General features: G+C 31.1%; 3 protein-coding genes across 3 annotated transcripts; 2 read left to right on the plus strand and 1 right to left on the minus strand.

Annotated features, from left to right (window-relative positions):
- Positions 1-9,208: 9,208 nt before the first annotated feature.
- On the plus strand, positions 9,209-10,480 carry LOC106103578 (ommochrome-binding protein-like). The gene is made up of 2 exons (XM_013283359.1): positions 9,209-9,314; positions 9,619-10,480. Exons 1-2 carry the CDS (start codon positions 9,255-9,257, stop codon positions 10,435-10,437), a joined length of 879 nt encoding a protein of 292 aa, XP_013138813.1. The 5' UTR covers positions 9,209-9,254; the 3' UTR covers positions 10,438-10,480.
- Positions 10,481-11,427: 947 nt separating this feature from the next.
- LOC106103561 (cytochrome b5-related protein-like) lies at positions 11,428-13,538 on the minus strand. The gene is made up of 5 exons (XM_013283345.1): positions 13,229-13,538; positions 12,703-13,106; positions 12,440-12,625; positions 12,095-12,325; positions 11,428-11,873 (listed from the first exon to the last, which is right to left on the minus strand). The coding sequence occupies exons 1-5, from the start codon at positions 13,478-13,480 to the stop codon at positions 11,588-11,590; spliced, it is 1,359 nt and encodes a 452-aa protein (XP_013138799.1). The 5' UTR covers positions 13,481-13,538; the 3' UTR covers positions 11,428-11,587.
- A 535-nt stretch (positions 13,539-14,073) lies between these two features.
- On the plus strand, positions 14,074-16,342 carry LOC106103485 (cytochrome b5-related protein-like). The gene is made up of 5 exons (XM_013283266.1): positions 14,074-14,362; positions 14,471-14,874; positions 15,013-15,201; positions 15,482-15,727; positions 16,066-16,342. Exons 1-5 carry the CDS (start codon positions 14,108-14,110, stop codon positions 16,340-16,342), a joined length of 1,371 nt encoding a protein of 456 aa, XP_013138720.1. The 5' UTR covers positions 14,074-14,107.
- The last annotated feature ends 7,796 nt before the right edge of the window (positions 16,343-24,138 follow it).

Here is a 24,138-nt window from a genome sequence, read left to right on the forward strand (position 1 = left end):
ACATAACCTGCTCTATGTATGTTATTGTTAAATGATAATACAAATAGATGTTAAGCTCAACATTACATGCCCTATCTAATCAACAATAGAGCGGCATATTAGTCACAAACAGAAGTCATCAATATCAATCATTAATTCATCAATCATGGGCAAAAACATCGGTTGCGCTGTTATGTTAAACCGTGTTCCATTAAGGCGTCGTTTACAACTTGTTCTACATTTAACATAATTTATGTTCATGTATATCAATGAAAATATCCTTAAATCCTTCTTGGAAATAATTTTTAAAGAAAATCTAAGCTGTAAAGAGTGTCCATTTTTGTCTAATTGAGACATAAGTACTTTAAATGACGAAGTGTTGAAATGGTTACTTGGAAAGTGTAGATTTTACTTACTAATTCTATAATACAAGACTTACTTAGTGCCCCAATCACTTAAAAAACAAAGGCCCAATTAAATGAATAGGCCTAAAAGAAAAAAAATCCTATTGGGTTTATCCATCGATGGGCTGAACAGCCCAACGGGAAACCTAACAAACGCTATTTTCAGTTAGAGATATTGATGAAAGGACTTTTCTTATTATATTTTTAATAGTTATTTTTTATTGGTTCCTCTTTAAACGGAATATTTTCCTGCAAAATTTCATTATGTATTAATGATGGACCTCGCTTTGTTAGGATGTCGGTAATTTCCGGAGAAGAAAGCCACTGCTATAACATAGAGATAATGAGATTGAAGATCGAATGTCAATAGTACGAGCATGCTGGCATATAAGAGTAATTAATATCGAGATAAAATATATAGTAACTAAGAGTAAATGAATAATATGTAAGGATAAAATCCTTCGCTAAAATTACACTTACTTATAAAATATATTATATTATATACAATGTAGGGTTTTACAGGTATAGAAATCCAAAAAGTAAATCTTGTTTCAATTTCTTAAACAGTATTGTAAAAAGTTAACTTTCGTATCGTTCATTTAAATAAATTCAATAGTATCAGTGTACAATTTGTATTTAATAATAACGAATTTTCATTATTAATAATGAATAGTAATGAAAATGATAGATGTGTACGCGTAATTAACCAATGAAAACGACTGAATAACGTAATGATTGATTTGATTGTAACAATCATACTTCATACTATCATATCATATTCATACTAATATTATAAATGTGAAAGTTCAGATGGATGGATAGATCGATGGATGGATGGATGTTTGTTAAAGTTTGTAGCCTAAACTGCTGAACGGAGCTCAATGAAATTTGGCAATGTAGAGGATAGTCTGAAATAATACATAGGTTACTTGTTTTTTTTAATGCCACGCGAACGGAGTCGCGGGCGAAATCTAGTATTCAATATTAATTAAAATGATAGATGTTTACGCGTAATTAACCAATGAAAACGACTGAATAACGTAATGATTGATTTGATTGTAACAATTATAATATGAATATTATTTCAAATTAAATCGAAATATGTTTAAATGTAATTTTTGTTCAATATCAAATTTTTGGCATGATTGTGGATAATTTTGTTGATAATGAAATATCCAATGGCCGTCATACACGAACCACAGTTTACAGTGGTGGCATCGCTAAAAATGAAATCGATAATTTTAATTTGAATGCAGAATTAAACACTACCTAATTTCGATCTTCAATCTAAAAAGAATATTTGTTCATTTAGAAAAAAGTTCATATTCACCGTAGCAGTACCATGTTATATATGATCCCTTGGCTGCCGAATGTATCCAATTTTAATACAATCATAAATATAGCAGCTGAGTTATCATAAGTTCTTGAATATTTTATTATACAGCTTCACCGCCTTCTTTATTGTATTCAAGTTTGACCTACTTTCAAACTTTTTTTTAACTTCGGAATCAGAGGGTTATTTAGGACTACTTATCGTTCGGTTTTTACTCTTCGTGTGGTTTATTAATTTAGGAAAAATTAGTTTTTTTTTTATCTATACTAATTTAATAAAGCGTAAACATACACTTCTTTGTTGCCTAAGATGTTGGCAATTACAGCATATTTTTGAATAATTCTCTTTTTTAATAACACTCCTACATTTACGTCACGATTTAGGCAATATATTTTTACGCTTTTAAACTTAGGGGGTAAAAAATTGAATAAAAAAACCTAATGTGGGAAACAGACCATAAGCTACGAGCTACCAACATCAAGGAAGCAAAATTCCATCGTTGTCATTTGTCCATTTGAATTTTGATATTTGCAATTTGAATGTCACGAATGTAAAAATTAAAGTAACATTTTTAAAATTATACGCGGATGAAGCCGCACGCGAACTGCTAGTTTACAATAAATATCTTCGTCTAGAAGCTATAAAAATATAAAGAGAATTTTAAAAATAATTATCTGTTTAAAATCTGTTTTTGTAAATTAATAATGTATAAAAAGGCACATAATTCAAAGCGTCTTAAACAGTTGTTTGCAAGAACCCAATTTCATATTGAGATAAGAAATTTCGGAAATCCAAAGGGAATTGCACTTAAATGTACTTGACTTAAGCAGTTCGCTTCGATACGCTTCGATTAATCGACAATTCAATTCTCAGCTTAGGTCACAATTTCCTACCAGTTCCAAACCAGACGTCTGATCAATCAATGGAGTGCAGATGAAGGAAACTTAATGTCTTACCGAGCGTACAATTTTCAGCTTTCCACTCTCAGAGTAATACGAAGTTGGGCTTTGAAGGCGATATTTTAAACGTTACGAATTTTAGTATTGGCTTATTTCTAAAGAGTACAGTTTAATTAAACAAGAAAGAAATTAGAATTATAAAAGAAAACTGGAGGTGTAATTAATGAAGAATGCACTTATCGAATAAAGCTAAAAAATCTATACTAATGAGGAAACATTTGTATCTTGGTATGTATTGAAATAACTCAAAAACGACTACTATTTTTAATTCTACGTGGACGTGGGCAACAGCTAGTGAATTATAAGGTGAACACTAATTTATTGAGCTCTTTGCAAACGAATAAAAAATGTTATTAAAATCGTCTATATTTTATTTAATATTCAGTACACTATTTGTCTAGAATGAAATAAGCTTTTTATATTTCCCTAAACGGATTTTACTGACTAAGTGTTTTTACAGTAATATCAGAGCAGATTCTTTCATAAAATACAATGATATCGTCCGTTACTTTGTTTTTTTTTTAGATATTTGATTTTATGCCAGCTCTAATTGGCTTACTTTTACATTCCTGCTGCCAGAAATTATTTAAATATCGACTATGCTTTATTGCCTTTATTGATTTATTCACTTATTAAATGATTGTTAAAATATTACTCTAATTGCCATTAGTGTAGATTTAATAAAAATAAATCTTTTATTTGAATGAAATCCATAATCCTTGTGAAGCGCCATTGGTCTAATGGTTAAGGGAACGGAATTCCCATCACGTGGTCGACGGATCAAATCCCGTCATTCGACTATAGACACAAGCCCAGAGCCTTAGTTGGATTGGTAAAAGAAATATTAGTAAGTTAAAATAAAGATATTAGATAAATTCGTCGTCCAGCTTTGTCTGTTACATATTAACCTGAATTTTGTCTGCAAACTTTTCTGAAAGAAACAACTCTAATAATTTTTACGATGGTAACTGATGTCATTTCACTTATTGTTTATTACCAACTTGTTTGTTACTTTTATATTTATGTCTTTTGAAATTCCTACGAAAAATTTTACTTCTTTTTATTTTATTTGTCATTTAAGTCTTGTGATGATAAATTAAAAATACTTTATCCATAAAACATCTCATCAAATTCTCAACACTCAAGAGACGTTTTCTGGTCACCAAGAAATCATCTGTATTAGGTAATAAATGATCCTAAGTATGGAAGTACATAAGTGTACCATTTCGTTATGTATTTTTGTGTATATTGGAATAACTCAAAAACTAGTTGGCTGATTTCAATAATTCTTTCACCATTGAAAAGCTACTTTATTAGTGAGTAATATAGGCTATAATTTAATGCCACGCGGACGTAGTCGCGAGCTTGTGTTGCCATAAAATTCTCATAGCAATGTGTTTTGATTGTGCATTGTACACTCTTATTGATAAAATCAAGAAAATGAAAATCGTTGGGTATTTTTCCGTGTAAAGCGTATAAAACGAAAGGTCGAATTATATCAGTGCAAGTGATAATATTGACCCGTGGGAGTAATAATGAGATCCGACTTGGTGGATTTATTTGCCTCGTACACGTTTTATTGCCTACATTTAAGCTTTTAACTTGAAAAGGGATAATTGCATACGCGTAGTAATTTGTTTTGATTCTAATGTTCCTTTTTTGTTTTATTATTAGTATTCAAGTGAAATAAAGAAACAAAAATCAAACAAAAATATGGGACCCAACTGTAAGCACTACCTTTCGGATAAAAAAGAATTATCAAAATCGGGCCACTAGCAGCGGAATCATGTCGTAACACAAAAAAAACTTACAGACGGATTGAGTATATCCTTCTTTTGGGAAGTCGGTCAAAAATCCATGTATTTTGAATATAGCAAAATAAACACATGGTAATGAATTTTTCCGAATTATTCATCAAATATTTCTTTATAATAAAAATATTTGAACTATAGTAATTGGTCGTGAAAGCTGTAAACCAAGCAACTTTTCAAATAAACTGAAATTCTGACGAGAGCGGCAACTTTGGATGCCGTGAAACCTATTTTAAATTCAAAATCACGCTCTTGCAGCCAGCGTGCCATTGAAATTCATGCATTGAAAGTGTTAACTTTTAGCCGTTGCAATTAAAACTATTAATATTAAAATACGTTGTTTTTGGTTTTAATGTTCATTTATTTATAATAGGAAGCCAACATATCACATGAAACAAGTTATGTTTGTTGAGAAAAAATAATTATATTTAATGTTTATTAATACTAGTTATTCTGGCTATGTTTTCCAATACAATTTGAATAAATGTTACAAAATTAGTCAGTTTCTCACCCAAAAAGGAACACAAGACTGACTTTTGTTTTAATATAAATTTCTGTTCCTTTTCATTGTAAAGCAATTTTACTTTTTGCTATCATTGTTCTTGTAGTTTATATAAGTTTTCTGTTATGTCCAATTCGATTATAAACATAAGCATAAATTTCACAAAAACCTGTGCACGTGTCATCACAGCGGTTTACGTCGTTTGTAAAAATGTTATGTAATTAAATATTTTGCCAACGCTACAGTACGAGGATGCATGTTGAATACAAAACACATTTTTATTTGATTTTATTCACATGCTAATTTTATGTGAACGTTGTAACTTTATTTTAAAACATAAATAAAAAAGAAAAATTCAATTGTTAGTGTCGAAAACTAATTTTAATTACTTCGTCAATCAACTTTTACAAAGTCCTTTAGAGTGAAATAGCTAATCATAATTATAAAGTAACACCATCTGGCGCGTAAAATTAAGTTCTTTGGGGAAATTTTGAAGGGTTCTAAAACAGCTGCTTCTATATTCGTTCATTGCTAGTTATTTAATTAACTTATGATTTTAAGTAACACCAATTTCCAAAAAACATTACTTTTTAATGTTATTATTAAAACTACGAATTTCAGTTAGTTAAATTATTGTAGACTGTAAAAGTATTTGTAACTAGTATTGGCCGGCGACTACGACCGCGTGAAATTAAAAAAAAAAAGTGAGTAGCCTATGTGCTCTTCCAGACTATCCTCTACATCTGTACTAAATTTCATTGCAATCCATTCAGCCGTTTAGGCTACAAACTCTAACAAATATCGATCCATCCATCCTTCCATCTAAACTTTCGCATTTACAATATTATTATGATATCAACAATAATACAAAGGGACGGATTTCTAATCTTGCATCGTCCACGTATTCCTCAGTTCAACCTTAGTCAAGTGCTCCAAATAGAGCTTTCAGTGGCTCTTTTGTTCTCTGATTACTTTTTATAATTGTAACTTATGAGAAGTGACGCATCTTTTCTCTAAGATATCAAAATTCTTTTTCCAAATTTTTACTAACGTGTTACTAAAGTTCACTGAAAAGTCGATGCCGAAAACTCAGTGAATAAACAACATCCATCACGCAGCAGGACCCGTCCTACACTTTTATAACTATTTATATCACCCCCGGGTGTTTTCTCTGTCAACCCGTAAACATCTTATCAAAGAACATTCTCCACGTTGTTTAAAGTTTAATGGATTATACCTTTGACACTAAATGAACTCTGAACCTTCTGCATGTTTAAAAGAAAATTGTTTGTTTTTTCTTTACTGTTTTAAAATTCAAATATAAAAACTATCAACTTGTTTTCAAGCAATTTTCTTGCTAAACAAACAACTGGCTAGCAAGAAATATTAAATTAATTTTTTTATTCTATTCGTTTTCTGTTTTTTTTTTTTATTTATTTAATAATCGCTAAAACGCCATAAAGACAACCGAATATTTTAAGTCTTTACATCGTGTTTTTAGTTCAAGCAAAATTGTTTAGTTCCTAAACACCTTGAGAATTATAAACTCTGTTATTATTAGAGTCCAATTAACTTTATCTTACTACTTACATAATAAATGTGAAAGTTTGGATAGATTAATATATGTTACTTATCGCGTTACTTTAGAACTATTGGACAAATCATGTCGCTGTTTACAATAGGGATAGATTGTAGCCAGGGATAGCACATAGTCTAAGTCTAGACTAGTCTAGTCATTTATTTCGCGTGGACTGTGTGAAATGCGCAAGTTTTGAAGTTTTATTTAATTTAAGTTCAGAATGTTCATCTGACTTTAATTGTTGTACATTTTTTATAACCGAAAGATTAGTAGGTAAAAAACATATTTATTATCTCTATCATTATCCTTGAATAAATTGAGACCACAGTATGTTTGTCTACTGCTTTTTCTGTAGTGTAAGCAGACGGTTATGCATGTATTTGACACGAGCCTAAAAGAAACAAGTTAAAATTTTCAGTGTTCCGCCTAACGAAGCATTATAAATTAATTTAAGCAAGCGGCAACTTCTCAAAATTGTTAAACGAACTAAATAAATTAAAAGAACTCAAGATTTTCTCTACCGTGATAATAATAAAAGCGTACTTGTAAATTTATTAAAAAATTTGCTTGTAAGATGTAGGTAATATCTTACTCATTTATTTTTTTCTGAATATCTTTATAAAAGTTTAAGTTCTAACGGTCATATTGGAATTAATTTTAAAAACTTCGTTTCGTAAGCGCTTACAATCTGACAGACGTGAAAAGTTTAATGAAATATGAAATATATACGTATCCTTGTCATTTAAGACGCTGCTTATATTTGTGTTTTTATTTAACCAATTTGAAATTTTAATAAGAAAAATACAGACGAATTGAGTACCTCCTTCTTTGGGAAGTCGATCAATAAACTAGTGATCAATTTATTCAATGATGTGAATGAACTAAGATAGTACTATATTTGCTAAAAAAATATTTTAATTTTGACATTTTTGCTTTCTATATTATTGTACACTTCTTTGTTTGCAGTAAAAAAAAGAAATGATTCGTAACAACAAACAAAGTGGGAGTGCACGTGAAGCGTTGGAGTTTCTGTGGCCGAACAATGGTCCGCGTGGCGTCTGTTTTTTATTACACACTGTCGGTGATAAAAATCCTTGTGTACGTAAATAAGCACGACCGAAAATGTAAGCGAATTTATTTTCACTTAACTAAGTTATTTCTATAACAGAAAGGAGATTAAAATGTTTGTTGAATGAAAACTTTGTTGTGTTAATTTGTCAAGTACGAATATATTCGTAATGTCTGATTTGTGAAGGAACAAAATGTTTAGGGTAATAACGAATAGTGGAATTTTAATGTACTTCAGGTTTAGACCAAATTAATGCAGAGCAATATTCATTATAAAAATAGTAACGGAGTAGAATTTAAGAGTTAATTAAACTACGAGTAATTTAATATTTTCGTATAAAATTAATTGAATTTGACAAGTAATAGAGAAAATAGCTTTATGATCTTTGAAATATTTAATTACGATCCTCTTCTCAATGGCATTATGATATAATGTTGTAAAGTTCCATCCTAAGTAGCACTTACCCTCATTACGGACTCTCATAATTCCTGAGCGCGAACTCCTATTATAATGCCAAGTAATTACTTTGTAAGGGTAGCAAAAACATTGCCTAAAAACCACTATATGTTATTTTTGTTTGTCGATTTCTGTCACTTTAATATCGTGGTAATGGTAAAAGTCGCAATCAATAATTTGGATTACTAAATTTTACCAAAAAAAGGACTAAATTGGGCTATTTTTTTAATCTGTTATTGCTTTTTAATTATACGACAGACACAAGAGACTTTTTAACTTTTCCTAAGTAATATTCAGCATGTTTATTATAATTGTTTATGATAATAATAGTTAAGGAAGTAAGTAAATACTAGTTAATATTAAATCACTCTATTTGATGAAATGGCCGTTTGCCACACACAGCAGGAGATAACATTTATAACGTCTGACCAATTTAGATTACGAAGTCATCTCCTTAATAGAGAATAATAACGTTAAATAAGTCATACATGATTGTATGTAAGATGGGGACATAAACCAGAAAGTGTTGAGATTGAATGTGGATGGCTACAAAGGAAGAAGAAGACCGAAGAAAGTATGGATGGATTGTGTGAAGGAAGATATGCTTAAGAAAGGAGTGGATTCAGATATGACGGCTGATAGAGATGTATGGAAGAGCAGCACATACTGTGCCGACCCTCCATAAGGGATAAGGGCAAGTGGATGATGATTCCCCTAATATATGGTTTTGGGAAGAACCATGATCTCATATTGCAGTTAGTGTGGTCTATTCCAACTAATGTGAACTAAACGAATACGTCTTAACTAGAGAGGTCTATGTTTTAATATCCTCCACTTGCAAACCGCCGCCTACACTTCGAAGCCTATCTTTAACCTTTTCCAATTCCCCTTCCGTGCTGCATCCCATGACTTTTCTGTCCATGGATTTTCTTACGCTACCTACCCTGATGAAAAAAAAACAAAAACGTCATTTAATTTAAAAGACAAGTGAACCATTTTTCATGTTCATCAATCAATAAGTAACCGAGCTGTTATTTATTGGCAACAATTATTGTCATTTCTATTCTAAGAAAATAAACATAAAAACAAATATTTTCCTCAATATGCAAGGTTAGATGATAACAGGTTAATACCCGTAAGTCAGGTCATTATTAATAAGTAAATGCTTCCAAGTGTTTATTATATAGTTATTCTTCAAGCGTTCGAGTATTCAGTTCATGAAGTAAGTGTCTTTTTAATTATTAATTTATGTGAAATTAATGCAAGAGTTTTAAAAATGTAACCGACAATTGTATAAATATTTTAAGATTTAGTGAGTACTTGAATTTATGACATAGAGTACCCAATGGAAGTAATAAATTCGATAACAATAAGGAAACAGTTGCTTATTAAGTTTATTAAAGAGTCGTAGATTCATAAATAATTAAAAAGAATCGAACAAAATTTTAATTTTCTTGCATTTGATTGTATTATCCGTTGTTTTTTCTGTTTGCATGATAATAAAAAATATTTTTTTCTGTTCGTAGATGATGTTAGTTTATTTCGCGGTAATCGTCCTGGCCACAGTGCAAGCTGCAGAGGAGAAATGTGATGGCGTCAGTATTAACGGTTCGATGTACACAAAAGAAGTGTTAAAACCATATCTCGATAGTCCATATCAATTTACTATCGATTACACTACGAATACATTATTCTTCAGCTATTCAACACAAAATAAAGATGAAAGATTCAAATTGGCATATCTAGATCTTGAAAGTAAAGAGTTTAATGTTGTTCCCGGTATTAAAGATGGATTTGCGTCAGCTGTTGACCAAGCTACTGGTAAAGTGTTCTTAGGCGCTAAAGGCGGTGTATACAGTTTTAATTTAAAAACAAAACAAGCTAATCTATTGCAACCAACTAATCAAAATATATGGCAAATGTTCTACAAAGATGGACTATATTATAGTACTTATCCAAAGGAAGAAGCGTATTTCATTAAAGATGGTGCATCTAACAGGGTTGAAGAATTAAAAGAAATGCGAGCCATGTTAATCGCTCTAGATGAGAACAAAAATATGTACTTTTCTAACTCGTCAGGTTTATTTAAATACAACAAATCGATTAAGGAAATATTACCTTTGGGAGATAATGTTGTCAATGGAATGAACTCAGATGTGAATGGTGAAATATATTTCACTTCTCCTAATGGTATTTTCAAAATTAATGATAAATTTAATACTGTAGAACGTTTAGTTACATTAGACAATGTTTATGCTGCTGCTATAGAGAAAGATGGCAATATATTATGTGGGACAGACGAAGGTGTTGTAAGATTTAAGAAAATTAATAAATGTCATTTGTAATATTATTATTTATTCTTCAGTTTTAAATTTGTAAAGTGAAATTAAAAGCAACATGTAATTCGGTGATAAAATATTATTAGTTAAATTCTTTTCAAACAAAAGTGAGTAGCCTATGTATTCTTCCAGGCTATCCTCAACGTCTGTGCCAAATGTTATCGAGATCTGTTCTGCTGTTTAGGCCACAATATCTAATAAACATCCATCCATCCAAAACTTTTGCATTTATAACATTAGTAAGATGAGTAAGATTTACCCCAACCATACGAGATTTTTTTATAAAGTGCATGTTAATATACAAAAAATAACAGTGAAATGTAATCTTTTAAATTTCACCATTATTATTTTTACTATTTAACCTCGAAACAATTGTAATCATCATGTTTTATAAACAATAAATATAACAACAAATTGTTTATATTTTTCGTTCTTGCACTTAAAGTAGATGATAATTGTGACATACTCGTACAATCAAAGTGTGGATAACCTGCTGACATGTCTTTATGTTTATTCTATAAACACTGTATTCACAATAAATTGCGTTTTCATTTTAAGCATAACAAAGTACAGAATGGAATACCTACACGTTTCTTTAGAACGGTATAAAATAGTAATAAATATACAATTGATGGATCATGAAAAAGTTTGGGACAACTCTTTACTAATTCCTCTATCATCGATTATTTTAGAACTTTAAATTCTATGCATAAAATGTAATTGGCAGGAATTCTTGCTTTTAGTTTGTCGCTTATATTTCACACACTCTTAATTGTTCCGAGAAAGCAATTGTTAAGCACACATTTTTTAAAGAATTTAACTGCTTTTAGTTAAACGCTGTGCATAAATTGTTGTAATTTTTTTCAAAAGGTTATCAAAAGCAAATTATCAAGTATATTCAAACTAGGTACATCATTGTTCATCAAAGATCAACATAATATGAGGGAGTTATATGACTATTAAAAGAAAATATTTAAAAATAAAAATCTTCAACTCATTTTGGACATTTTTTTATTATCAATAAAAATATCTCCTTATAATAAACAACTGTTTTGAAGTGTAAAATTATATTTTAAATTATATTCTTCTTGAGATACAAAAGTAGTATATTTTCTCTGCGACTCATTTAGGCGGTAATAAAGCATTTATTTCGCATTTAGTTGCTCTTTTCTAAAAGATTAGGTGTTTTCATTGCTGTTAATTTAATTTGTTGTACAACCATATCAAATTGCGTGGTTACACGGAATTTAGCACGATACTTCTCACAATGTTCGAGAAATACGGGATACATGTATTCTAAGACTGCATGATCTAAAGTGGGGAATAGATGGTGCAGTGTGTGATGCCCGAAGAAAGTCATCACTGTGAAGAAACTGGTGTTGATGTCTCGACGGTCCATGACCGCCTCCACTTCGTGAAGACCCCAGTCACGCGTCACTTCACTAAAATGAGAATTTAGATTATCATTCATGTAAAATAAAGTAAACACTAGGAGGTGGCTCATTTTAAAGTGTCATCTCTCCCTTATGATGAAACGCTGCAAAAGCTTTTCTTATAGTATGTGGTTTAATTTAAATTGCCCCGTTTGCGCTATATTTACAGTCGCTTGCTATAGCCGATCCACTGCTTTCCTAGTAAATATTTAAGAACTTCAAATACTTACTCGACTTCATCGCCATCTCTAAAGCAAATAGGATGATGGTGGGCAGCGTTAGATCCAATGTTGAAGAATATGAAACTAGCAGTGTAAATAATCCACAGCCACATTATAAATGCATCGTAAAAACTACACCCACTTATAGCCCACATCCAGATCGGTGTTAGGAAACCGACGACATCGTGCCAGCGATAATGCTCCAAGAAGAAGTCTTTACGCATAAAGTTCAAGATTAACCTGAAATTTTTGAAAAACTTTTCAGTACATAAAATTGCTGAATTTTGAAAAAAAATACATTAAAAGAGGTAAAAAATTGAGAGAACTATTAAACTAAAATTGTGCAAATATTACCTTTTAAAGAAATTAACCGGGAAAATAAGTCCGAATGTTGCTAGTTCGATGAAAATGGCAAATTTGCCATAAAATCGATTCTTTAATGGCAACCAGAAAACGAAAGGCTCGAATCCACTGATTTCCAAATCCATAAGTGTGTTTGGATAAAGGTGATGAGAAAGCGCATGTGAAACCCTAAAGTCTCTGAAAAATAAATGAAAGATTAAGACACAGTTCTCAAACTAATAAACAAACGCACAAATGTAACATATATGAAATACCTGTAAGACCATAAGCTGAAGTTAAACAAATACATTCTCCAATTTGTCTTTTTATGAATATAATTATGAGCTGCAACCGTTAGCCAAGCTAAACATAGAGATGCAGATAAATAAGACGTCATGACCACCCAATAAGTCTTGGATATACATGAAATTGCACAAGATATAAGAAATGCGACAAACAATCCATCGATAATCCTATCAGTTCTTTTGTGGATATGCTTAGGCGTCTTTTGAAGTTCCGCCCAAACAGCTCGTTTCAGTGAACGGAAAAATCCATCGTCTTTGAATGTAAACGGAGAATTTCTTGGTGTTTTTGCTTCTTTAACGTAATATTTTTCCAGCACTTTCTTGACAGCTGGATTCAGATGGTGAGATTCGAAGGCTTCTGTTATGTCTGTTCCCTGTAAGTGTATAAAATATGTAAGTTATTTAAAACAAAATTAATATAGTTGAATTAAATTAAAGGCATGCAAAAATAGAGAAAAACACTTTTTGCGTTTTTTAAAAAGAGTAGAAAGCTTACTTTGGTCAATTCTAGCCATTCCGCACCTCCTGGATGTATTTGAAGAAAAGGATCAAGATCATACAATCCATCGTGTACCCTCCATATACCCTCTGCACCATCATCCATAGCTTTTCCAGTTAACCATTGCACAGGATCTCTAAGGCCATCATCTCTGAGCGAAGGATACACCAACTGAGGGAAACTAACGTGCGTCTTCTTTTCTTCTGATCGTTTTGTAGCAATGGCCAAATACTCACTATTAGGTGGCATTGCTGTATATTATTTAAATTTGCGAACCTGTTTGTAAATTTTGTTACGAACTGTTGTTTACGCATTGGAACGTTGGCTTTTATACTCATGAACCCAACCTCCCAATATCGCTAAAAATATGTAAACAAACACGAAATATATCAAAATCATCTAAATTGTTTAAACAACTTTGGTTATATCTTATTCTATCAGTATTTTGTGCTGATAGTTTATTGACGCTACATTCTTAAACTGTAGTTATTTTGAATACTCTCTAATTAGACTCTTCTAGTTAATTAGCCAGAGAGAAAAATATGGACATTTCGCGTTTCTTAGTACAGTATGTTCATGAAAATTACTTTTTTTTTCTTTTAACTCCTGTCTACATTAGATGAGTTTAGTAGTATATGGAACTAGAATACAAGAGATACGTTATCGCACATTAATATGTTGATACTACTTAATTGCCTTTCATAGTCTATGAAGATAGCTGTGATTAATGACGTGCACCGTTAAATATCTGAACACATAAGATTTGTAGTATTTTCTGATTGAACGTTTGTTTTATTAACTTTGCAGTAAATTTTATTAACGTAAAAATATTTAATACTTCTTACTGTGGTGATACTGATTTTAACATTTTCTATAATGGCGGCTTCGAAATCTAAGTGGGAGGAGATCGCAAATGATCGAGCTAAAGAAAAAAAGACTCATGTCAGCTTTCCACAATTGAAATATCCGTCTCTTAGAGATTCTGGTATGAGAGATCCCGTGCAGTGGCTCACTGGTAAAGCAATGGATGACGGAACAGAAGGTCTATGGCGAATTCACGACAAACTGTATGATGTAACGAGTTTTTTACACAAACATCCTGGAGGAGAAGAATGGCTTGAATTAACAAAGGTAAGTTGTTATGTTTTGCATTTGACCTAATAATATTACCAGTTGGCATTTTATTATTTATTTAAGACTTAGAACATAAATATAATATGATCTTTTTCCTTACTTCAGGGTACTGATATAACAGAAGCATTTGAATCCCATCATTTAAATCCGTCAACAGAAAAGATTCTTGAGAAATATTACGTAAGAGATGCAAAGACACAACGTAATTCTCCATTTACCTTTAAAGATGATGGGTTTTACAGAACATTAAAAAAAGAAATCTATAAAGAACTGCCGAAAATACCAAAGCATGTTTCGAGGACTGCCGTCTTAATAACTGATGGATTATTTTTATCTCTTCTATGTAGTTCTGCATTGGCATGTTGGGTTGTGAATTCTTGGTTAGCTCAGTTCTGGTATATTATCGCAACTATATGTTTGACATTATTGACCGTAGCTTGTCATAACTTTATTCATCGCAGAACTAATTGGAGAATGTTTTTATTCAATCTCAGTATGTTTTCATACAGGTAAGCGATTTTTTGTGCATTTGGTTCATTGTCATTTTGTACTTTTAAAAGTACAAAATTGCTTCACCTTAACTTTTTAAATTTTTAAACGGTACCTATATGAATAATTCTGTACTATTCTAAGTATATCTTTTTCAGAGATTTTCGTGTTTCGCACGTGTTATCGCACCATTTATATACAAACACAATCATGGATCTTGAAATCAGTTCTATGGAACCAATCCTGCAATACAATCCCAGAAAAGATAAGCCATTATATGCTAGACTCGGTTTTATTACGGAATTTTTGTTTTTTCCGTTCATTTTCTTTGCACTTTTTGTTAAAAGGTATATGTTTTGTATTTTGTATTATTCGATCTTTATTTTACGCTTCCAAGGAAGGCTAAAGGCACATTATTCCAGTCAATTCAGCGGCAAAGCTAAACAAAACATCTAAAAAGTAAATGACAAAGAATTATAATGTTACGTATATGTTGAAATAAAATGTCATTGACGCACTTTTTTAATATGTGAGTAGTTAAAAATCGATTAATCAAAAGTTAATAATAGAAATGTTATAGAATCTAACGTTGTATTCATTTACTTGTTTGTTTTGATTGAAATAAAATCATTTAATTTCCAGGTTTATCTCGATATTTATCAGAGAAGGTTTTTTTAAGAAACACTATCGTTGGCATGATTGTCTCGGGTTACTCTTGCCGTTGTGGATGTGGCTTGTTACAGGGAGCCCTGTAACAATAGTTGTGTACGTTTGGTTTTGGATTATATGCGGAGCAAGTCTACTCTTTCATTTAATAGGAGCAAACGCAGCTCATCAACACCCAGATGCTATAAAAGATGGTGATCAGCCAAGGTTAGTTCAACTAACCATAAACTTAATTAGATTGTCATTGTATTGACTTTCAACGCTATGAATTATACGTCATCAATTGGTCTTAATTAATTAATTACTACGCTCAATCTGCACCGGGCCAGCGAGGTTGACAGCATTATCCCTAACTTAGCGCCACCCTCGTTTGGAGGCTTATATGAGTTGATAATAATTAATTTACTGGATTATAATATTAATTTCTATAAATACTGTGCTAGTATACCTTGTTATAATTATAGATCTCTGTTTCTCTCACGACTTTTAAATCTGATCATAGTATAATAGTACTAAAATTATTTGAACGTTTATTTGCTTTTCAGAAACGAATCCCCAGACTGGGGTGAGCATCAAGTGGAAGCACTTCTCGATAGAAAGGACATAAACAGCAATACGTTTGCAGTAGTGACGCTCTTCGGGGAGCACGCTCTCCACCATATGTTCCCGACTCTCGACCACACAGTACTCAAATACTTACATCCACTCTTCTTACAGATATGTAATAGATATAAAGCCAACTACAGGGTGTCCACACAATTTGAAATGGTACTCGGTCAGATAAAGGAGACAATGAGGACCGACTTTAAAAGCATTGATTAAAAAACTTCTTTAATATATTTCTAAATAGAACCATGAACATTGTAATTATTTGAAATCTGTATTTATATACTATACTTACTCTATACTAATATTAATAAAGAGGAAAGATGAGTATTTTTGGGTTTTTCTTATGTATTGAAATAACTCGAAAACTACAGGACCGATTTCAAAAATTCTTGCACTATTAAAGAGCTATGTTATCACTGATATGGGCTATACTTTTATATTTTTATTAATTTCACGCGGGCGTCGTCGTGAGCAACATCTAGTGTGATATAAAGGTAGCGAATTATTACAGTTTATTTAGATTAATCGAAATTTAGTTTTTATTAATTAATACTGCCAGACCATTTTTAGAAGGCTTATAAAGAAATCCTTTTTTTTTTTATAAAATAACTAATCTTCACAGTGCTTGAAAATGTCTTGGTACTTGGTGAGAAAAAGTAAATCTAACTAAGTTATGAACATAAAAAGGTAGCGGGCACACTAACATATGCGTGAAGCATGGGGGTACATGGAAAAAGTTTACGTTATTCACAATGCCAGATGGTCGCCGGATGCTACATTCATTTGTTGAGAGCTTGATGAATAATACATTTCTGCGTCTCTGCTTCGTTTCATTTTTATGAGGATAGAAGAAAATCTTTATGTTCCATGTTAAAAAATTGGCTAATACAACAAACAGCAACAGAAAGAGTTCACGTCGCTTTTTATCTCATTAGATTCAGAATGATTGGTAACTCGCTTTTGATGTTTTATTCCTTTGGTGTACCTATAGTTACTGCTTTACTCAGATTAGTTGTTGAAGGAGACCCTTAGTGTGGTTACAATTCAGTTTAGTTACACCTTTAAATATTTAAGTATGCTTTAGAAATATTTGTGATATAATACAGATGTAAAAATGTACATCACGCACAACCTGAGCTGCCGAAGCACCTATCCCACAGAGGTGGTTCACAGTAAAAGCGATAGAATGTCAATTTTTAAAAACAAACGACTGTCGAAAAACATTACGTATTGAAAATTGGAGCAATTTGTTGAATTTATGTTCCCCGGGTGCGCCATAAAGATATATGAATTTATGTTTATTTGTTGCGGTTCATTTTTCTACACAATCTTATTTTAGATTTTTTACAATAGTCTATAAAATCCAAACCATTTTATTGGTAACGTTTAAATTAATTATTAAAATTTGCTTTATTGGGTACGAACATATGATTATTGTAATATTTTTTATAATATGTATAATTAATCAATTGCAAGAGAAACGATAGTAGACATTTCCCATAAATTACCAAACGGCTGAGCCTGCATCAATCGACCGTCCGCAAAATTGAACACCAGTAGATTTACGATGCACCCAAAATGTAAACAAAAGACAGGTAATTCGAATATTATTCATAGCGATGTGTCGGAATTACGTCATGTAAAAATTCAACGAATAACATGTCCCGAGTTTGGCATTAAAATAAAAACGTTTTAACATTTTTACGCAGAGCTTCTGCCCCAATTTTCTAAAAGCTTTTGCGGATATACATTAATTATCGAGAAGTGCTCATACTTGGGAAAACATAGGTACGACTTTTCAAAACATTTATCTTGTTAAAAAGTGATATTTTTCAAACCTACATTCAACGTCGTCAAAATATGATGCATAATAAGTTTGAATGTGTATAAAGTTGGTTGAAACTCTATTCATTTAAGAGCTATTCAAAAGGTATTGAAAATTCATGACTAGACAACTACGTGACCGAACAAAGAGAATGTTAGTAGTAAGTATTAGTTTCATTGAGAAAAGTATGCAAAGTGAAGACATCTTGATCTAACTACATTCTCAAAATCTAAAAAACGTAAATTATTAAGATTAAATTCCCTCGAGTTTCTTTTTTTTTTAGATAAACATATTACATTATTTAAAAGATTAATACGGGTTTTACAACAACTGATAGATGTCCTACAAAATTGATTTTTGAGTTAACTTGTTGGTGCAAGTTCTCGTGAGTGGAAACTTGAACAGAAAACTCATGTTCAAAGTGTAAAAATCATAACATTCATTTGTTAAAACATGTTAAAATTTCACGAACTGGATGTTGATTCAATATTTATTTTAACAAATGTCGTACTGTTGGATTGGAGCAATGCCAACTCTTATTATAATTTATTCAGTGTATCTAGGACAATAAAAAGATTGCTTGACAACGACAGTATTGTTTTTCTTCGTTTTTATTTTAAACTTTAATTGGTAAACAGATTACAAAACTTTCCTACATAATAACATTTAAGAATACCAATGAATACCACAAAGAAACATCAAAATAATGCTGAGTTTCTGGAGTTTCCATTTATTTTTCTTCCGTTTATTTCCATTTTATCATTAATTTTGGGTTAATCAAAGTTTTAATAAAGTAAAACTCAATCTACATAATTCGGAACCTTATTGTATGAATTTATCGAACAACCACTATCGAATGGTTAAAAGTAGTTCGGAAACCGATAAATAAGATAGATAAATATCTGTGGTTTCATGACTATAGATTGGAAAAGGAGATGGCCGCATACCATTACGAAAATAGCTCGTATGCATCAGTAATGAAGACAGATATTCTTTTGTCTCTGTTAAAAACATTGCTCATTCTGAATTATGTTTGGTAGACGATGAAAGACGTCGCATTTCTGCTAATCCGGATCTATAGTTAAAAAAAAAAACAAGAATTCGAGCGCGTAGAATTATTCTACGCTTGTATACTTGGATTATTTACTTAAATTAAATTGGTTAATGAATAATCTCTACTTATTGTATGTCAGTGACATGGATCTTGTGTTTATTGTATGGACAACGTTTGATGTCCGAAGCTTAGATTTGTAGCGGTGTCGTTTTATTCAGTAGTAAGCAAGTAGAGGCTAATGGATGGACTATGAGCATAAAAGCCTGCACTTTATTAACAGTATGAACGACGCTGAGCTAGAGTCACGTTCTTGTTATATCAGCATCCACATACTCTCAGAATGTAGTTAAAATTATTGGACGAACGCCAATTGCCGAATTCAATGTTTGGTAAGACTGTACTAATTTATAGATAACTAGCTCAACGAACATGCACCGGAATGCCAAGATCATAACAATATCGAGTCTGAATAATAAAAATAACGATATTTCAAAGACTATCAGAGAACATTTTCATAGATCATAGACTTCAATTATTACCACTGGCCTGATTAGTACGAGGTGGATTTTCATATATTCTGATTGTAAATTACATTAAAACATTGCGACTAGTGCGTTGTTTAGTTGTTCATAAAGTTTATGCGGCCATAAATGTGAATATATCGGATACTGTTTACAGCCGTAGAATAATTCAATAGGTCGGAGTTTGGTCCACGCAGGGTCAAACTTGTACTAGGAATAAATTCAAAGGATAACATAGCTGGTACAGCGATCGAATTCAGAAAGGAAAATTGAAAACTGTAAATCGTGTACGTGAGATGAAATAAAAAGTGATGCTTTGAACCTTTTTTGTGAAACTTTGGCATTTGGTAGAAGCGGTACGATGTGAGTGCATCGTTCTTGTGTTGAACCAACTTTTTTTGCAAATTTCTTCTTACAAACTTTTAAACCTGTAGGTATAAAAAAGCAATCTTACTTTAGGACTTATGGTCTACAGGATTTATAAATAGACAAATTAAAATCAATAAAATACCACAAAGCCAAACATAAAGATTAATATTCTAGTATGAAAATGTGTCGTTTTTCCCAAAAGACTGGTATTATTTTTCTTTTAGAGGATATGCAAATAAAAATTTTAAAGTATGAAGTTACGACACTGCTCTGAATGTTGTAAAGTATTAGACGTGAAAGCGGTTTTAAAATATTTACAGTATGAAAGTGCCAGTGTCTCCGACTTTGCTACGAACATTTTGGTACAAAAATTTTTCTACCAACATAACTTATTAAATATTTTGGACCGTACTCGAAATAATTAACAATGAATATAATATTTATTTTGTGAATTAATTAAATTGTGATTAGGCAATCGCTCTAATCTTAGTAATTCAGAAATTGCACACGAATGTTACATTTGTGTTGTAGAGTAAGACAGTTTCTACTATTATAAAATCAGTCCCACAAATATATATTTGTCTCTTTTTATTCTACGATAATGAGAAACGGCAATACATTTCTGTAGATGTCGTTAAGTAATGTAAACTCACAGCGATAATATATTTGTACATATATCTTGAAATGTAATGAAACCTTCTAACTTTTTAATTTCTTGTTGAGTTTGGAATATTTTATTCTCCTGCCGCCGGTGCTTCAAGTCATCGCAACCCAATAAAAAGTTTTATTACTAAAGTTTAAATTATAGAAAAATTTGAAATTGTGTTACTCAGCGTTTTATATTTATATAAATTATACGTTGAGTAAATATTTCTATTGATTGTATTTATAAAGTCAATAGACAATAAAATCAGCATAATCCAGATATATCCTTAAACGATTACCAAAAAGTAAGTATTAAAGCGTGTGCACACCTGAAATTAAACTATCGCACAACTGTTTAGTCATGCTTTGATTCATTTAAGCTTATACGGAGGTGCGCATACTACTCGAATTTTAGTTATGCAACTAAACAATTGGCTGTGAAACAATCGACAGAGAATAATCGTACAACATTTGCGATAGTTTTGTCAAAGGACCGCCCGCTCTTATGTTGGTATAATAGATGCAGTTATACCATGAAATACGCAAACATTAATTATGCAATATAGATTAATGAAAACTAACCTCAATGAACAACAAAAGGAAACCTAATATTTTATTAATCGTTTTAAAATAGGGGTTTAAATCGTGAAATACACTGGAGCTTATGAAATATAGTTTTGTATGCAATGGACTGAAAATCGATGTTGAAATTTTGATCCCTGATACCATTAACTGTGCAGATTAAACCATTTGTTTGAATATTAACTAAAATTTGATAAATTTACAGTTGAGGATATTTATTTACTACCCCATTTGGTGAATTTAATTAGTTTGACTTCAAGGCAAGATATTATAAGGCTAAAATGGATAAAATCCCTGCATTACCAACAATCAAACCCGAAGTTTCAGATGTTTAGTAAATTCGTTTGTTATTTCTTATGTAAAAAACTTGTGTCTATCTTTTGCTGTTTTGGATTCAAGCGATAACCTCACGTTACATAAGTAATTGTTATGTTTAATTAATTGCTATAACAAAACAACGGAGTTCAAATGACGTGTGTTCCATAATAATACTCTTTGAAAAACTCATTGATCTCAAGAAAGACTTAACCCTTAAGTCGACGGAGTTTTTTTGTAGCAAAAAAGTGTTATTTGTTACCAACACACTATAATCGAGCTTTCACGTATTTTTCTTTAAACTAGTTCAGTCGACTTTATTTAAATTATTTGTTCGTCACATTGTTCTATTGAATTAAGGGTTAATTAAGGTAAGTAATCACTTCGTTGACATTAAAATTTAGCCAACACACGTGTAAAATTTATTCCCTTCTCTATCAGTACTTTGCTGGTCTCTTTACATAGAGTAAATTGAAGGACTCTATGTGGAGACACCAGATGCTAATGAAAACAATCTAATAACCTTTTAGTAAATTCAATCCAAGAATTACTTGGTCATCTCACCTTTACATTCATGTACATTTAAACATATCCTAATCTTACCATTAGATCTTTAAATTCTCGTTCAGGGTCTTTGGTGAACAGCCACTTATCATTTATTTCTTTTAAATATAAAAAAAATCGTCAAAACATGTATAAAACACTACAGTAAATCACGCACAGTACTTGTAGCCCAGAGTTCAGTTATTAAGTTAACTATGAAAAGTCGCAGCAATGTATCTTAGTTAAACTTAAAAGCATTATAACGACCGACCCTCTCAGTTATTAAACACTACATTAGGTTCAGGCTTAGTTTCTTCGTTACTTAAACGTAGCATTAAAGATAAATTAATACTAATATTTAAAAGTAAATCAGTTTTAAGGGTAGGGACTTAGTTAATTATCAATATGTGTTATATAATATTAATTGATAATGATTCTCAAGTAATTATTTCAGAGAATATTTATTCTGGAAATTTACCGTCTAAAAGTATAGTAAAAAATAATTGAATAGCATTTCCTTCGAAAATGACACTTTGTTACTAGAAGACTGAACTCAAAACATCAGCTGGCGATGCCCATGATTATGGTGCTGTGGTAATTTTGTCCATCGTCATTTACCTTTACAAATTCAATAGCAATATCGCCTTCATATAACATTGCTCATTAGAATAACAATGATATTAAACATTCCTACCTTATGCACCGTTTATTTATTATTAAGAAGACTTTCTGTCAATTATTGCCAAGGAGAGAAATAATGGTACTGTGAAGTAAGTACTTTTCCTACAGATAAAATTTAATAAAGCGTGTTCTTACGTTTAAATCAAAAGATCTAAAGTTTTTACTCTCATTTTCCAACAAACATTGAAGAAAACTGCACTTGAAAACACTTTGCATATAATACTTTGACTTCAAAATGCACTTCGGTTTTTCAACACAAAGTAAAAGCTTTACGAAATCTTTTTGTTTGAAGATTACTGTTGAATAGTTTTTGTGCAGAAGTGTGTGATAAATGAGCAAGTTGTTCGCCTGAAAAAATGAAAAACTAAAGATATTTTAACGTGATTTCTACTTAATGATTGAAAAAAAAAGAATCTTCTACTCGGAGTTAAGGGCATTAATCAAATTATTAGAACATATAAAATAACCTGCAAGGATAAAGAGTAACAATTGTTATTTATTTCTCAATAGAATGCCTAGTCTAACATGTGCATATGAAGCTGATAGTTCAAATGGACGAATACAAAAGCCCTGCCGGTAAAATGTATGCGCCTTTCATACCATTGTAATGCATACAGCTTGCACACACTATTAACCCATTTTCTCTCTAACGTTTAATATGCCAGCGTTTAAACCGCCGGATGGTTGTTGAAATGCAACTATACACAAAAGTAATTTTGATATAAATATTTTACAGGCGCTTTAAAGTCGGATTTTAAGGAATGCGTAACAGTTAACAAATTACTATTTTAAATATAACGATTAAATTAATTAAACGGATGAAAAGCTTCAAAACGGTGCAATTTGCCTTTGAAAATCAATTTAGAACTCAAAGCGGCTTATTGGTAAGTCCTTCAATTGATAGAATTAATGAGTTGACGGACAAAGTAACATTATTGATGATTTTCATAATTATGTTTCATTATGGCACAGTACGCTCTAAATTTCAATCTTAGATAACGATTAACGTGAAAATTATTTTTATTTACTAGAAGTGAAAATGTTGTTTTGAAATTATCTGAAGTACCTACGATTTTAATTTATCTATGTAGATAACGTTCTCGTCCATTATTTTATGAAAATAACAAGCTGAGTCATTGATAATTCAATTATTTTATTCAAGCTGGGTTTCTGAAGTTTTCATTTATTTTATAATTACCTATAGATTCGTTAGTGTTAGATTGGTTTAAGTTGCAACGGTGCAAAACTCAAGTTACTTAGTTGGGTAACGCATTTCATGAAGTTATAGAGCCAAAAATACTGACGAATGGATTTTTTAAGTTAAATTAAAAAATATGTATGTGTACCCTTAACTGTTTTACTAATGGGAAAAAGTAGCAAAAAAAAACCGACTTCCAAACAAAATACACGAAAAACAAAACAAAATGCACTAAAAACAAAACAAAACACACCAAAAACAAAATATTCTCAAAAA

Source organism: Papilio polytes, unplaced genomic scaffold (assembly GCF_000836215.1).
Source record: "Papilio polytes unplaced genomic scaffold, Ppol_1.0 DF823731.1, whole genome shotgun sequence".
Taxonomy (NCBI): domain Eukaryota; kingdom Metazoa; phylum Arthropoda; class Insecta; order Lepidoptera; family Papilionidae; genus Papilio; species Papilio polytes.

Bases quoted from the DNA above. Each gene is read 5' to 3' on its own strand.
- LOC106103578 (XM_013283359.1), top strand. From the start codon at position 9,255: ATGCTTCCAAGTGTTTATTATATAGTTATTCTTCAAGCGTTCGAGTAT. The intron at 9,315-9,618 runs GTAAGTGTCTTT...TTCTGTTCGTAG, and splicing joins TCGAGTATTCAGTTCATGAA to ATGATGTTAGTTTATTTCGC.
- LOC106103561 (XM_013283345.1), bottom strand. From the start codon at position 13,480: ATGCCACCTAATAGTGAGTATTTGGCCATTGCTACAAAACGATCAGAA. The intron at 12,626-12,702 runs GTATTTCATATA...TTTATTTTTCAG, and splicing joins TTCAGCTTATGGTCTTACAG to AGACTTTAGGGTTTCACATG. The intron at 12,326-12,439 runs GTAATATTTGCA...CAAAAATTTCAG, and splicing joins CCGGTTAATTTCTTTAAAAG to GTTAATCTTGAACTTTATGC.
- LOC106103485 (XM_013283266.1), top strand. From the start codon at position 14,108: ATGGCGGCTTCGAAATCTAAGTGGGAGGAGATCGCAAATGATCGAGCT. The intron at 14,363-14,470 runs GTAAGTTGTTAT...TCCTTACTTCAG, and splicing joins AATGGCTTGAATTAACAAAG to GGTACTGATATAACAGAAGC. The intron at 15,202-15,481 runs GTATATGTTTTG...ATTGAAATAAAA, and splicing joins TTTGCACTTTTTGTTAAAAG to TCATTTAATTTCCAGGTTTA.